Source organism: Salvelinus alpinus, chromosome 8, assembly GCF_045679555.1.
Source record: "Salvelinus alpinus chromosome 8, SLU_Salpinus.1, whole genome shotgun sequence".
Classification (NCBI taxonomy): Eukaryota; Metazoa; Chordata; class Actinopteri; order Salmoniformes; family Salmonidae; genus Salvelinus; species Salvelinus alpinus.
Window position 1 is genome coordinate 10176981 of NC_092093.1, and position 14018 is coordinate 10190998.

A 14018-nucleotide genomic window follows, 5' to 3' on the forward strand; every position below is an offset into this window, starting at 1 on the left:
ATTTTATGTTATACAACCTTTTTGAGTAACGAAATGCAATGTTTGCCTGGATGAATTGAACACAAATAACAAGTTACTTTTTTTGGCCATGCAGTGTAAGCGGAAACCATGTTCAGCTGAATTTTAATTTGTAGTGGAATACCCCTGGCCTGCATTATTTTCCAGTATAGAAATGTCAATATTGCTTGCCTCCAATTGCTCTATATTCCCTATAATGCACTACTTTTGACCAGGATCAATAGGGCTCTGGTCAAAAGTAGTGCACTATTAGGGAATAGGGTGCCATAGGGCTCTGGTCAAAAGTAGTGCACTATATAGGGAATAGGGTGCCATAGGGCTCTGGTCAAAAGTAGTGCACTATATAGGGAATAGGGTGCCATAGGCCTCTGGTCAAAAGTAGTGCACTATATAGGGAATAGGGTGCCAATTTGGACATACTCCCAATATGATTTTCAATGTAAAAAAAACAAAAAACAAAATCAGGTCTCACACATTTCAAAAGAAAGCTTTAATTAGAAATAGTTATATACACATGGTAGAATTAAATTAAACTTTATACAAATATTAAAATACTATCTTCACGCCCATTGCAATGTACAGAGGAAAACCAAAACATGAAATCATTGAAATGCAGAATCAAGAGATGGACATGATTTTCTTTTGTCATTTTCTAGGAAACACCGTAGATCAGTGGTCTGGACGCCAGAAAAATGGTTCAATTTTTTTTTTTTTTTACACTTCAATGCAACAGTTACAATTTCTTACAGACAGAAAAAAAAAAGTATTTGTTTTAGGTGCTTAGGCTTTTGAATATCACAGTTGCTGAAGAAGCCTTTTGGGGAGGACAGAGAGAAGAGGATGGACTTTCTTTAAAATCACATCCAAAAACCAAAATAAAACCCATTGAAAAATACACAAGACAGTTGTATGACTAGTAAAGTCAAAAGTAAGGCCACTGGGGAAACACTGAAGACGTTTCAACATCGTAACGCAGGTAAAGATGGAGGAAACTTGCGATGCAATTACAAACAGAATCTAATGAAAGGCAACACTCTCTGCTTGCGTTTATGAAGTAATTGACAATGACAGGTGGACAGACAGTCACAAATAAAAATTTAATGTGGAAAAAGTAATTCAAACAACCACTCAACTCAGACCCCGTCTGAAACTAACGGGCTAAGGTGATGACCTCAAGTCCCAAACGCATATGAACTGCTTTCATCACATACCAGAGATAAATTAAAGCTGTGCTCATTCAAATTTGAACTGAACATTTAAAGCAAACATTTAAAACAAAAGAAAAATAGTTGTTTACAATGCGCTGGTTTTGAGCAAGAATTTTCAGCTTTTTAAAGATGCAGATGCACAGGGTTACTAACCGTTTTGAAGCAACTCTGGACGATATTCCATCCTTGTGAACCCAACCTGGCCACACACACACACACCACACACACATAATAAATAGATTGGAAAAACAAATATATATTACCCAATGTGCAGTCACCAAACACAAAAATCAACATGTTTTCATCATGAAAAAATTAACTCCCCTGCTTTGAACAAAACAACAGAACAAGGCCTTGCTTAATTTAACATCATAGCGTAACACTCTTCATTCATGAAACAGTCATGACGTGTTGTTCAGTTCCACGGCCAAATACACACACATACACACACACACACACACACACACACACACACACACACACACACACACACACACACACACACACACACACACACACACACACACACACACACACACACACACACACACACACACACACACACACACACAGCCAGGTGTCTAGAAGATACTGTAGCCACTAAAACAGAACAACACCCCAGAGAGCCACATCAACAAGGGAGCAGAACACATATCGGTTGTTGTGATGAACAGAAAAAAAGGCAAGCGTGTCGGTAATCTTCTTTTATCATGATACAGTAGTGTCTGGGCAAGCCTGTGTGTTTATAACCCCGTTGCTGGCTCTGGTGACGTGCTCAATCCATCTTCTGACAGGTGGCCTCACTCCGACGAAACACGAGACAAAAGTGGCGCTGTCTGACCCAAGACAATGCCCTACTTGGGAGATGCCAGAGTGGCAGCAGAGTCGCAGAGGGACTTCATGCAGAGTAGACAGACAGGGTTACCGTGTGGGCCGCAGGACGTCATCGTAGAGAGAGAGAACATGCAGCATACGCCAGCCCAGGCCCAAACCAAGACAGTCCTCACTGAAGAGAGAGAGACTCTCTTTATCCCCATTAGAGTAAGGAGATGCACAAGTTCAAGTCTGTATCCACAGTCATCATCACCATCAGTGATAAAAACATCATTATGTTTGCCACTAACCTTGCAGTTGGAGATAACGCCTTTGGGAGTGTGGTTGATTAGGTGCAGGCCTAGACAGACGTGTGTTCTGTGTAACAGAGCTATACATAAATGACTCTGTTGTGTCCATAGAGACACAAACAGTACCAAACCTGGACTCTGCTGTGTACATAGAGACACAGACAGTACCAAACCTGGACTCTGCTGTGTACATAGTGACACAGACAGTACCAAACCTGGACTCTGCTGTGTACATAGAGACACAGACAGTACCAAACCTGGACTCTGCTGTGTACATAGAGACACAGACAGTACCAAACCTGGACTCTGCTGTGTACATAGTGACACAGACAGTACCAAACCTGGACTCTGCTGTGTACATAGTGACACAGACAGTACCAAACCTGGACTCTGCTGTGTACATAGTGACACAGACAGTACCAAACCTGGACTCTGCTGTGTCCATAGAGACACAGACAGTACCAAACCTGGACTCTGCTGTGTACATAGTGACACAGACAGTACCAAACCTGGACTCTGCTGTGTACATAGTGACACAGACAGTACCAAACCTGGACTCTGCTGTGTCCATAGAGACACAGACAGACAGTACCAAACCTGGACTCTGCTGTGTACATAGTGACACAGACAGTACCAAACCTGGACTCTGCTGTGTCCATAGAGACACAGACAGTACCAAACCTGGACTCTGAGTATGTCCATAGAGACACAGACAGTACCAAACCTGGACTCTGAGTATGTCCATAGAGACACAGACAGTACCAAACCTGGACTCTGAGTATGTCCATAGAGACACAGACAGTACCAAACCTGGACTCTGAGTATGTCCATAGAGACACAGACAGTACCAAACCTGGACTCTGAGTATGTCCATAGAGACACAGACAGTACCAAACCTGGACTCTGAGTATGTCCATAGAGACACAGACAGTACCAAACCTGGACTCTGAGTATGTCCATAGAGACACAGACAGTACCAAACCTGGACTCTGAGTATGTCCATAGAGACACAGACAGTACCAAACCTGGACTCTGAGTATGTCCATAGAGACACAGACAGTACCAAACCTGGACTCTGAGTATGTATGCTTTTATACATATGTATCTATATTCAGCTGAAACCACTTGATGCATGTCTGCCTGTCTGCCTGTCTGCCTGTCTGCATGTCTGCCTGTCTGCATGTCTGCCTGTCTGCCTGTCTGCCTGTCTGTGTTGAGGTCCATTCTGAAGCTGAGGGGGGCCGTAGGTATTAAGGGCTCGTTAGTTCCCAGTAAGAGAGAAAGGGAGCAGTTTTCTGCACATGGGTGGTAGTTTAGAGATCATTGCAGAAGGGGTAGCCAGGACACGAGGAGAGGATACTGGTGGTGAAATGGTTTGTCTAATTTCTGTGCACGGTTGGTAATAGTTGGGGGCGAAGTTGGACTCTGCTCTTGTCTTTGAGCCGTGTGAGAAGTTGCAGACGTGGAGGGAGGTTGAGTTTCTTTGACATGATTCCTGTTTTTGGTACGCTGGGTAATTTTGTAGTTCTGTGGTTCAGAGCTGTAGGGTGGAGTGGTATAGTTCAGGTAGAAGGCCCCAGCAGAAGCCTCAGTGTTTCCTGGTCAGCTGTAGGGTAGGGTAGTATAGTTCAGGTAGAAGGCCCCAGCAGAAGCCTCAGTGTTTCCTGGTCAGCTGTAAGGTAGGGTGGTATAGTTCAGGTAGAAGGCCCCAGCAGAAGCCTCAGTGTTTCCTGGTCAGCTGTAGGGTAGGGTGGTATAGTTCAGGTAGAAGGCCCCAGCAGAAGCCTCAGTGTTTCCTGGTCAGCTGTAGGGTGGAGTGGTATAGTTCAGGTAGAAGGCCCCAGCAGAAGCCTCAGTGTTTCCTGGTCAGCTGTAAGGGGGAGTGGTGCTGCTGCAGGGGCTTCAGGCTTCCTTTAACAGGGGGATATCTGGAGAGATAAGAGATCATAACATCAGGCTACAGTATGTATAAACGCAGGTAGAAGTGAAGATGGGATGAGAGTCCAGTCACAATGTTAAACGGCCAACGCTAAGCCTTCGACATTTGAGGACACCACCTACCATCAGAGAAGTCGTCTACGGAGGTGACAGAAAGCAGGCTGTGCTGGTCGCTGCTCTCGGAGTCTCTACGTCTGGCCAGCGTGACCAGGGGTGCGACTCCACCACACGCACCTCCTCCGTGCTCCGTAACCCACGATGACGAAGAGGAGGAGGGGGCCTGGTGGACTAGTACGGTCTCTGCGCGACGGGAGGATGAAGGGAAGGAGGAAGAAGAGGAGGACGTGGAGGGGAGGCACATCTCTGTATCTCTGTGATGGTGGGACTGAGACCTACTGCTGGGCCCCTCGGCTCCACCCTCAGCCCCCTGGGGCCCCTCAGACAGGACGATCTGGACCCGGGACTCTGGAGGCGGTGGGAGGGAGGCACCTCCGCTACCGTAAACTGCCTCCTCATAGGAGGGGAGGGCCACCTGGAGCCCCTCCACCACCATGGAGGCTGGCTGGCCTGATACACCCTGCTCACGCCTGGAGAGAGAGGGGGGGATAGAAAATAAAATGTGAAAGAATCAGTGTATGAGAGAGGGAGGAGAGAGAACTAGGTTATTGCATGCCGCCCAGTATTTCTGGTGGTGTGGGGCTGTGTGATGTTCCTGTCCTAACAAAGCCCTGTGTAGACTAGAGGAGGTTGTGGAACTGATCATAGATGGCGCCAGGCTTGACGGCCCCCCAGGCCTGACAGCCCCCCAGACCTGACAGCCCCCCAGGCCTGACAACACAATCAACAGAGCTGCCTACTAACATTAGATCTAATGAGTGCTGACTGTTAAAATCACAGAACCAGAGACAACTGCTCGGTATCCGACTGTAAGGCGATACAGAGGGTAGTGCTTACGGCCCAGTACATCACTGGGGCCAAGCTTCCTGCCATTCAGGACCTCTATACTATGCGGTGTCAGAGGAAAGCACATCAAATTGTCAGAGACTCCAGTCACCCAAGTCATAGACTGTTTTCTCTGCTACCGCACGGCAAGCGGTACCGGAGCACCAAGTCTTGGATCAAAAGTCTCCTTAACAGCTTCTACCCCCAAGTTATAAGACTACTGAACAATTAATCGAATGGCCACCGGACTAGTTACATTGACCCCCCCCCATTTGTTTTGTACACTGCTGCTACTCTCTGTCTATTATCTATGATAGTCACTTCACCCCTACCTACATGTACACATGACCTCTAACCTGTACCCCCACACCCTGACTTGGTACCGGTACCCGCTGTATATAGCCTTGTTATTGTTATTCTTATTGTGTAACTTTTTTTATTTTATTTGGTAAATATTTTCTTAACTCTTCTTGAACAGCACTGTTGGTTAAGGGCTTGTAAATCAGCAATTCACAGTAAAGTCTACACTTGTTGTATTCGGCGCGTGTGACAAATAAAGTTTGATTTGATTCGAGTATGGCTGTTAGTTAACTGTTGAACTATTTCTACTGCAGCTTTCACTTTAACAGTTTCTTCATCTGCTCGGCCTGTTAACTTGTAAAACCAGTTACATTTTGACTTCACCAAACTGGATCTGACTGGCTCAAAATGTGAGCAAAATACACATGCAGAGGTAAAGGTGTGTGTGTGTGTGTGTGTGTGTGTGTACCTGCTGTGGTGGAAGGACTTGAGTTTGGGCTGCAGCAGAACAAACAGCACCACCAGCAGCAGCAGGAGGGCCACAGAGGAGGCTGTGGACGCTACGATGGACAGCGCTGGCATCGCCAACGGAGACCGCAGCTCCTTATCTGAGACACAGACAGAGAGACATAGAGACCGAGAGAGAGAGAGAGAGAGAGAAAAAGAGAGTGAGAGAGAAAGATGGAGGGGAGAGGTTTAGGATTGTTGCTTTGGCAGAACAAATATCTACTTCTGTTATGCAATAGAGCATTGTGAAATTGAATTTAATTAAGAGAGGGAGACAGGAGACAGTCGGGAGACAGCCGGGAGACAGCATCCACTGGACGATACTTTAAAAAAAATAGTAAATTTAGTGATATTTTCTGAGCATTTGGACAGAATCAACTGAAGGGTTCCTCAATGTTCTACTGAGACAACTAGATATGGATGCTGGCCTACTACACTACATACAGTAGGATGTGGGGGGGATGAGGGGTGAGGGGTATGGGGGGTGAAAGGTATGAGGGGTATGAGGGTTGTGGGGTATGAGGGGTGAAAGGTATGAGGGATGAAAGGGTGAAAGGTATGAGGGTGTGGGGTATGTTGGGGGTGAAAGGGGTGAGGGGTATGAGGTGAGGTGTATGAGTGATGAGGGGTGGAGTGAGGGGTATGAGGTGAGGGGTATGAGTGATGAGGGGTGGAGTGAGGTGTATGAGTGATGAGGGGTGGTGTGAGGTGTATGAGTGATGAGGGGTATGAGGTGAGGGGTATGAGGTGTATGATGTGAGGTGTGAGGGGTATGGGGTATGAGGTGTATGAGGTGAGGGGTATGAGGTGAGGGGTATGAGGTGAGAGGGGTATGAGGTGAGGGGTGAGGGGTATGAGGTGAGGGGTATGAGGTGTGAGGGGTATGGGGTATGAGGTGTATGAGGTGAGGGGTATGAGGTGAGGGGTATGATGTGAGGGGTATGAGGTGAGGGGTGAGGGGTATGAGGTGAGGGGTATGAGGTGAGAGGGGTATGAGGTGAGAGGGGTATGAGGTGAGGGGTATGAGGGGTGAGGGGTATGAGGTGAGGGGTATGAGGGGTATGAGGTGAGGGGTATGAGGGGTATGAGGTGTGAGGGGTATGAGGTGTATGAGGTGAGGGGTATGAGGTGAGGGGTATGAGGTGTATGAGGTGAGAGGTATGAGGTGAGGGGTATGAGATGAGGGGTATGAGGTGAGGGGTGAGGGGTATGATGTGAGGGGTGAGGGGTATGATGTGAGGGGTGAGGGGTATGAGGTGAGGGGTATGATGTGAGGGGTATGAGGTGAGGGGTATGAGGTGAGGGGTATGAGGTGAGGGGTGAGGGGTATGAGGTGAGGGGTATGAGGTGAGGGGTGAGGGGTATGATGTGAGGGGTATGAGGTGAGGGGTGAGGGGTATGAGGTGAGGGGTATGAGGTGAGGGGTATGAGGTGAGGGGTGAGAGGAGAGATGATCTTACCTTGGCTGAGGCGGCAGGTGATCTGCATGGGTGCGTCCCACTCCCCATTCTGACAGGTGAGGAACTTGTAGTCCCCCTTCAGAGCGTAGCCCTCGTCACAGAAGTACTCTATCACGGTCTTCTGGGTGAGGCGGTGGCAGGGGGACGGGTGGCACCTGTACCCTCCGTTCTCTGGCTCCGTGGGAGGGGGGCACACTGTGGGAGAGAGGAGAGGTAAAGATGGAGACAGAGAGAGGTAGAGAGAGAAAGCGGTAGAGAGAGAGACAGAGAGGTATTTGTATTTATTATGGACCCCATTAGCTGCCAAAGCAGCAGCTACTCTTACCAGGGTCCAGCAAAATTAAGGCAGTTTATACAATTTTGAAACATTACAATGATTCACAGATTTCACAACACTGTGTTCCCTCAGGCCCCTAATCCACCACTACCACATATCTACAGTACTAAATCCATGTGTGTGTATAGTCCGTATGTGTGTGTGTGTTCGCCAATGTTTGTGTTGCTTCAGTCCCCGCTGTTCCATAAGGGGTATTTTAATCTGTTTAAAAAAAATCTATTTTACTGCATCAGTTACCTGATGTTGAATAGAGTTCCATGTAGTCATGGCTCTATGTAATACTGTGTGCCTCCCATAGTCTGTTCTGGACTTGGGGATTGTGAAGAGACCTCTGGTAGCATGTCTTGTGGGGTATGCATGGGTGTCAGAGCTGTGTTTTTTTAATTTTATTTCACCTTTATTTAACCAGGTAGGCAGGTTGAGAACAAGTTCTCATTTACAACTGCGACCTGGCCAAGATAAAGCAAAGCAGTTCGACACATACAACAACACAGAGTTACACATGGAGTAAAACAAACATACAGTCAATAATACAGTAGAAAAATACATCTATATACAATGTGAGCAAATGAGGTGAGATAAGGGAGGTAAAGGCCAAAAAAGGCCATGGTGGCGAGGTAAATACAATATAGCAAGTAAAACACTGGAATGGTAGATTTGCAGTGGAAGAATGTGTAAAGTAGAGATAGAAATAACAGGGTGCAAAGGAGCAAAATAAATAAATACAGTAGGGGAAGCGGTAGTTGGGCTAAATTATAGATGGGCTATGTACAGGTGCAGTAATCTGTGAGCTGCTCTGACAGCTGGTGCTTAAAGCTAGTGAGGGAGATAAGTGTTTCCAGTTTCAGAGATTTTTGTAGTTCGTTCTAGTCATTGGCAGCAGAGAACTGGAAGGAGAGGCAGCCAAAGGAAGAATTGGTTTTGGGGGTGACCAGAGAGATCAAATCAAATCAAATCAAATTTTATTAGTCACATACACATGGTTAGCAGATGTTAATGCGAGTGTAGTGAAATGCTTGTGCTTCTAGTTCCGACAATGCAGTAATAACCAACAAGTAATCTAACCTAACAATTCCACAACTACTACCTTACACACACACACAAGTGTAAAGGGATAAAGAATATGTACATAAAGATATATGAATGAGTGGTGGTACAGAACGGCATGGCAGATGCAGTAGATGGTATAGAGTACGGTATATACATATGAGATGAGTACTGTAGGGTATGTAAACATAAAGTGGCATAGTTTAAAGTGGCTAGTGGTACATGTATTACATAAAGATGGCAAGATGCAGTAGATGATATAGAGTACAGTATATACATATGAGATGGGTAATGTAGGGTATGTAAACATTATATTAAGTGGCATTGTTTAAAGTGGCTAGTGGTACATTTTTACATAATTTCCATCAATTCCCATTTTTAAAGTGGCTGGTGTTGAGTCAGTATGTTGGCAGCGGCCGCTAAATGTTAGTGGTGGCTGTTTAACAGTCTGATGGCCTTGAGATAGAAGCTGTTTTTCAGTCTCTCGGTCCCTGCTTTGATGCACCTGTACTGACCTCGCCTTCTGGATGATAGCGGGGTGAACAGGCAGTGGCTTGGGTGGTTGTTGTCCTTGATGATCTTTATGGCCTTCCTGTGACATCGGGTGGTGTAGGTGTCCTGGAGGGCAGGTAGTTTGCCCCCGGTGATGCGTTCTGCAGACCTCACTACCCTCTGGAGAGCCTTACGGTTGTGGGCGGAGCAGTTGCCGTACCAGGCTGTGATACAGCCCGACAGGATGCTCTCGATTGTGCATCTGTAGAAGTTTGTGAGTGCTTTTGGTGACAAGCCGAATTTCTTCAGCCTCCTGAGGTTGAAGAGGCGCTGCTGCGCCTTCTTCACAACGCTGTCTGTGTGGGTGGACCAATTCAGTTTGTCCGTGATGTGTACACCGAGGAACTTAAAACTTTCCACCTTCTCCACTACTGACCCGTCGATGTGGATAGGGGGGTGCTCCCTCTGCTGTTTCCTGAAGTCCACAATCATCTCCTTTGTTTTGTTGACGTTGAGTGTGAGGTTATTTTCCTGACACCACACTCCGAGGGCCCTCACCTCCTCCCTGTAGGCCGTCTCGTCGTTGTTGGTAATCAAGCCTACCACTGTAGTGTCATCCGCAAACTTGATGATTGAGTTGGAGACGTGCATGGCCACGCAGTCGTGGGTGAACAGGGAGTACAGGAGAGGGCTCAGAACGCACCCTTGTGGGGCCCCAGTGTTGAGGATCAGCGGGGTGGAGATGTTGTTACCTACCCTCACCACCTGGGGGCGGCCCGTCAGGAAGTCCAGGACCCAGTTGCACAGGGCGGGGTCGAGACCCAGGGTCTATATCGGCGCAGCAGATATACCTGCTGGAGCGCGTGCTACAGGTGGGTGCTGCTATGGTGACCAGCGAGCTGAGATAAGGGGGGACTTTACCTAGCAGGGTCTTGTAGATGACCTGGAGCCAGTGGGTTTGGCGACGAGTATGAAGCGAGGGCCAGCCAACGAGAGCGTACAGGTCGCAGTGGTGGGTAGTATATGGGGCTTTGGTGACAAAACGGATGGCACTGTGATAGACTGCATCCAATTTATTGAGTAGGGTATTGGAGGCTATTTTGTAAATGACATCGCCGAAGTCGAGGATCGGTAGGATGGTCAGTTTTACGAGGGTATGTTTGGCAGCATGAGTGAAGGATGCTTTGTTGCGAAATAGGAAGCCAATTTTAGATTTAACTTTGGATTGGAGATGTTTGATGCGAGTTTGGAAGGAGAGTTTACAGTCTAACCAGACACCTAGGTATTTGAAGTTGTCCACATATTCTAAGTCAGAACCGTCCAGAGTAGTGATGCTGGACGGGCGGACAGGTGCAGGCAGCGATCGGTTGAAGAGCATGCATTTAGTTTTACTTGTATTTAAGAGCAGTTGGAGGCCACGGAAGGAGAGTTGTATGGCATTGAAGCTCGTTTGGAGGGTTGTTAACACAGTGTCCAAAGAAGGGCCAGAAGTACACAGAATGGTGTCGTCTGCGTAGATGTGGATCAGACTCACCAGCAGCAAGAGTGCCAGTAGTTAAGACAGATAGCTCGGTGCATTCAACATGTCAATTCCTCTCATAAATAAAAGTAGTGATGAAGTCAATCTCTCCTCCACTTTCAGCCAGGAGAGTTTGACATGCATATTATTAATATTAGCTCTCTGTCTACATCCAAGGGCCAGCAATGCTGCCCTGTTCTGAGCCAATTGCAATTTTCCTAAGTCCTTTTTTATGGCACCTGACCACACGACTGAACAGTAGTCCAGGTGTGACAAAACTAGGGCCTGTAGGACCTGCCTTGTTGATAGTGTTGTTAAGGAGGTAGAGCATCGCTTTATTATAGACAGACTTCTCTCCATCTTAGCTACTACTGCATCAATATGTTTTGACCATGACAGTTTACAATCCAGGTTTACTCCAAGCAGTTTAGTCATCTCAACTTGCTCAATTTCCACATTATTTATTACAAGATTTAGTTGAGGTTTAGGGTTTAGTGAATGATTTGTCCCAAATACAATGCTTTTAGTTTTAGAAATATTTAGGGCTAACTTATTCCTTGCTACCCACTCCATAACCAACTGCAGCTCTGTGTTAAGTGTTGCAGTCATTTCAGTCGCTGTAGTAGCTGACGTGTATAGTGTTGAGTCATCCGCATACACAGACAGCAAGGGGCCTAAACAGCTACCCTGGGGAATTCCTGCTCCTACTTGGATTATGTTGGAGAGGCTTCCATTAAAGAACACCCTCTGTGTTCTTTTAGACAGGTAAGTCTTTATCCACATTATATCAGGGGGAGTAAAGCCATAACACATCAGTTTTTCCAGCAGCAGACTATGATCGATAATGTCAAAAGCCACACTGAAGTCTAACAAGACAGCCCCCACAATCATTTGATCATCCGTTTCTCTCAGCCAATCATCAGTCATTTGTGTAAGTGCTGTGCTTGTTGAGTGTCCTTCCCTATAGTCGTGCTGAAAGTCTGTTGTCAATTTGTTTACTGTAAAATAACATTGTATCTGGTCAAACTTTACTAAAGGTTGGTAACAGGCTGATTGGTCGGCTATTTGAGCCAGTAAAGGGGGCTTTACTATTCTTGGGTAGCGGAATGACTTTAGCTTCCCTCCAGGCCTGAGGGCACACACTTTCTAGTTGGCTTAAATTGAAGATGTGGCAAATAGGAGTGGCAATATCATCTGCTATTATCCTCAGTAATTTTCCATCCAGATTGTCAGACCCCGGTGGCTTGTCATTGCTGATAGACAAAAAAAATAACTCCTCCACAATGACTTTATGAAATTCCAAAGTACAATTCTTGTCTTTCATAATTTGATCCGATAGACTTGGATGTGTAGTGTCAGCGTTTGTTGCTGGCATGTCATCCCTAAGGTTGCTTATCTTGCCAATGAAAAAGTCATTAAAGTAGTTGGCAATGTCAGTGGGCTTTGTGATGAATGAGCTTCTGATTCAATGAATGAAAGTTATAAAAGTTAGCTTTTTTACCCAAAATTTTATTTAAGGTGCCCCAAAGCTTTTTACTGTTTTTCTTCATATAATTTCTTTGTTTCATAGTGTAGTTTATTTTTATTTAGTTTAGTCACATGATTTCTTAATTTGCAGCATGTTTGCCAATCAGTTGGGCTGCCAGACTTAATTGCCATACCTTTTGCCTCATCCCAACAAATGTTCAATTCCTCATCAATCCAAGGGGATTCAACCGTTTTTACAGTAATGTTTTTAATGGGGACGTGCTTATTAGTAACTGGGATAAGTAGTTTCATAAATGTGTCAATAGAGGGAGTGGCAGAGAGAGCGCGAGGTAGAGAGAGCACGAGGTAGAGAGAGCGTGAGGTAGAGAGAGCGTGAGGTAGAGAGAGAGAGAGAGAGCGAGAGCGAGAGAGGTAAAAGAGAGAGAGAGAGAGAGGTAAAGAGAGAGAGAGAGAGAGAGAGAGAGAGAGAGAGAGAGAGAGAGGTAAAGAGAGAGAGAGAGAGAGAGGTAAAGAGAGAGAGAGAGAGGTAAAGAGAGAGAGAGAGAGAGATAAAGAGAGAGAGGTAGAGAGAGAGAGAGGTAAAGAGAGAGAGAGAGAGAGAGAGAGAGAGGTAAAAGAGAGAGAGAGAGAGAGGTAAAGAGAGAGAGAGAGAGACAGAGAGAGAGAGAGAGAGAGGTAAAGAGAGAGAGAGAGAGAGGTAAAGAGAGAGAGAGAGAGGTAAAGAGAGAGAGAGATAAAGAGAGAGAGGTAAAGAGAGAGAGAGAGGTAAAGAGAGAGAGAGAGGTAAAGAGAGAGAGAGGTAAAGAGAGAGAGAAGTCAGATAACTATTCTAATCGATGCAGAAAGCCAGTAAGATGCTTCAGAACAAGTACTGGTGAGTGTGTGTATGTACTTACTACCAATCGTTGGTGCGTATGCGGTGTGTGTGTACAACTACTAACCATCAGCGTGTATGCAGCGTGGAGGCAGGTGGGACCATGTTCCAGCGGTGGTACAGGTGATGGTGGTGGGTCCATCGGGGGCGTAGCCCGGCTCACAGCCATAGGACAGCAGGGTACCAGGGGGGGAGGAGCCTCGGTTCCCCTGAGTCTGGTTCACCAGCTCCCCATGCTGTACAGCCAGCGGCTGTGGACATCCTGGAGGACACAGAGGTGTTCGTTTCATATTAGCAGTTTAGATTTGATAGGAGACAGGATATGCGTCTCTGCGGATGGAAGACCACCGGTAACGAGACATCTCATGGAACGGAAGGATTTGTATTTCTGTGCTTTTTCACAGTCTCAACGGAAATATGTTGAGACTGCAGCATTCACACTAGAAACAGGGATTAGGTTTAGGTCTGAATGTCTGCTGTCACCTGAAATGTCTCAGAGGACTCCTCCTCTCCTGTTTAATATCTCTATAGTCTTTGTCATAACAGAAAGGACTGGTGGCTAACTGAAGAAGAGAGGAAGGGGGACTGTGAACAGAGTTACAGCACGATAAGCCACTCAAAGACGGGTTGAGAATGAACCCCAGAGCCTAGCAGTTCACTGATCCACTCTCCAATACTTCATCTGTGGTGCTGCCGTACTGTACTGTGTGTGTGTTGGCGTGTGAGTGAAACAGAGAGACAGAGAGTGAGAGTGTGTGTTCCCA

General features: G+C 46.4%; 1 protein-coding gene across 1 annotated transcript in view; it reads right to left on the bottom strand.

Moving 5' to 3' along the window:
- Nucleotides 1-479: 479 nt before the first annotated feature.
- LOC139582528 (sushi domain-containing protein 6-like) overlaps nucleotides 480-14018 on the bottom strand; it is a 53556-nt gene continuing 40017 nt past the window's right edge. The window contains exons 3-8 of the mRNA XM_071412614.1: nucleotides 13322-13516; nucleotides 7498-7692; nucleotides 6000-6138; nucleotides 4412-4875; nucleotides 2948-4278; nucleotides 480-2901 (exon numbers count right to left, since the gene is read on the bottom strand). Coding sequence (XP_071268715.1) covers nucleotides 4253-4278; nucleotides 4412-4875; nucleotides 6000-6138; nucleotides 7498-7692; nucleotides 13322-13516 — 1019 coding nt within the window. The 3' untranslated portion in view covers nucleotides 480-2901; nucleotides 2948-4252. The remainder of the gene's footprint in view (nucleotides 2902-2947; nucleotides 4279-4411; nucleotides 4876-5999; nucleotides 6139-7497; nucleotides 7693-13321; nucleotides 13517-14018) is intronic.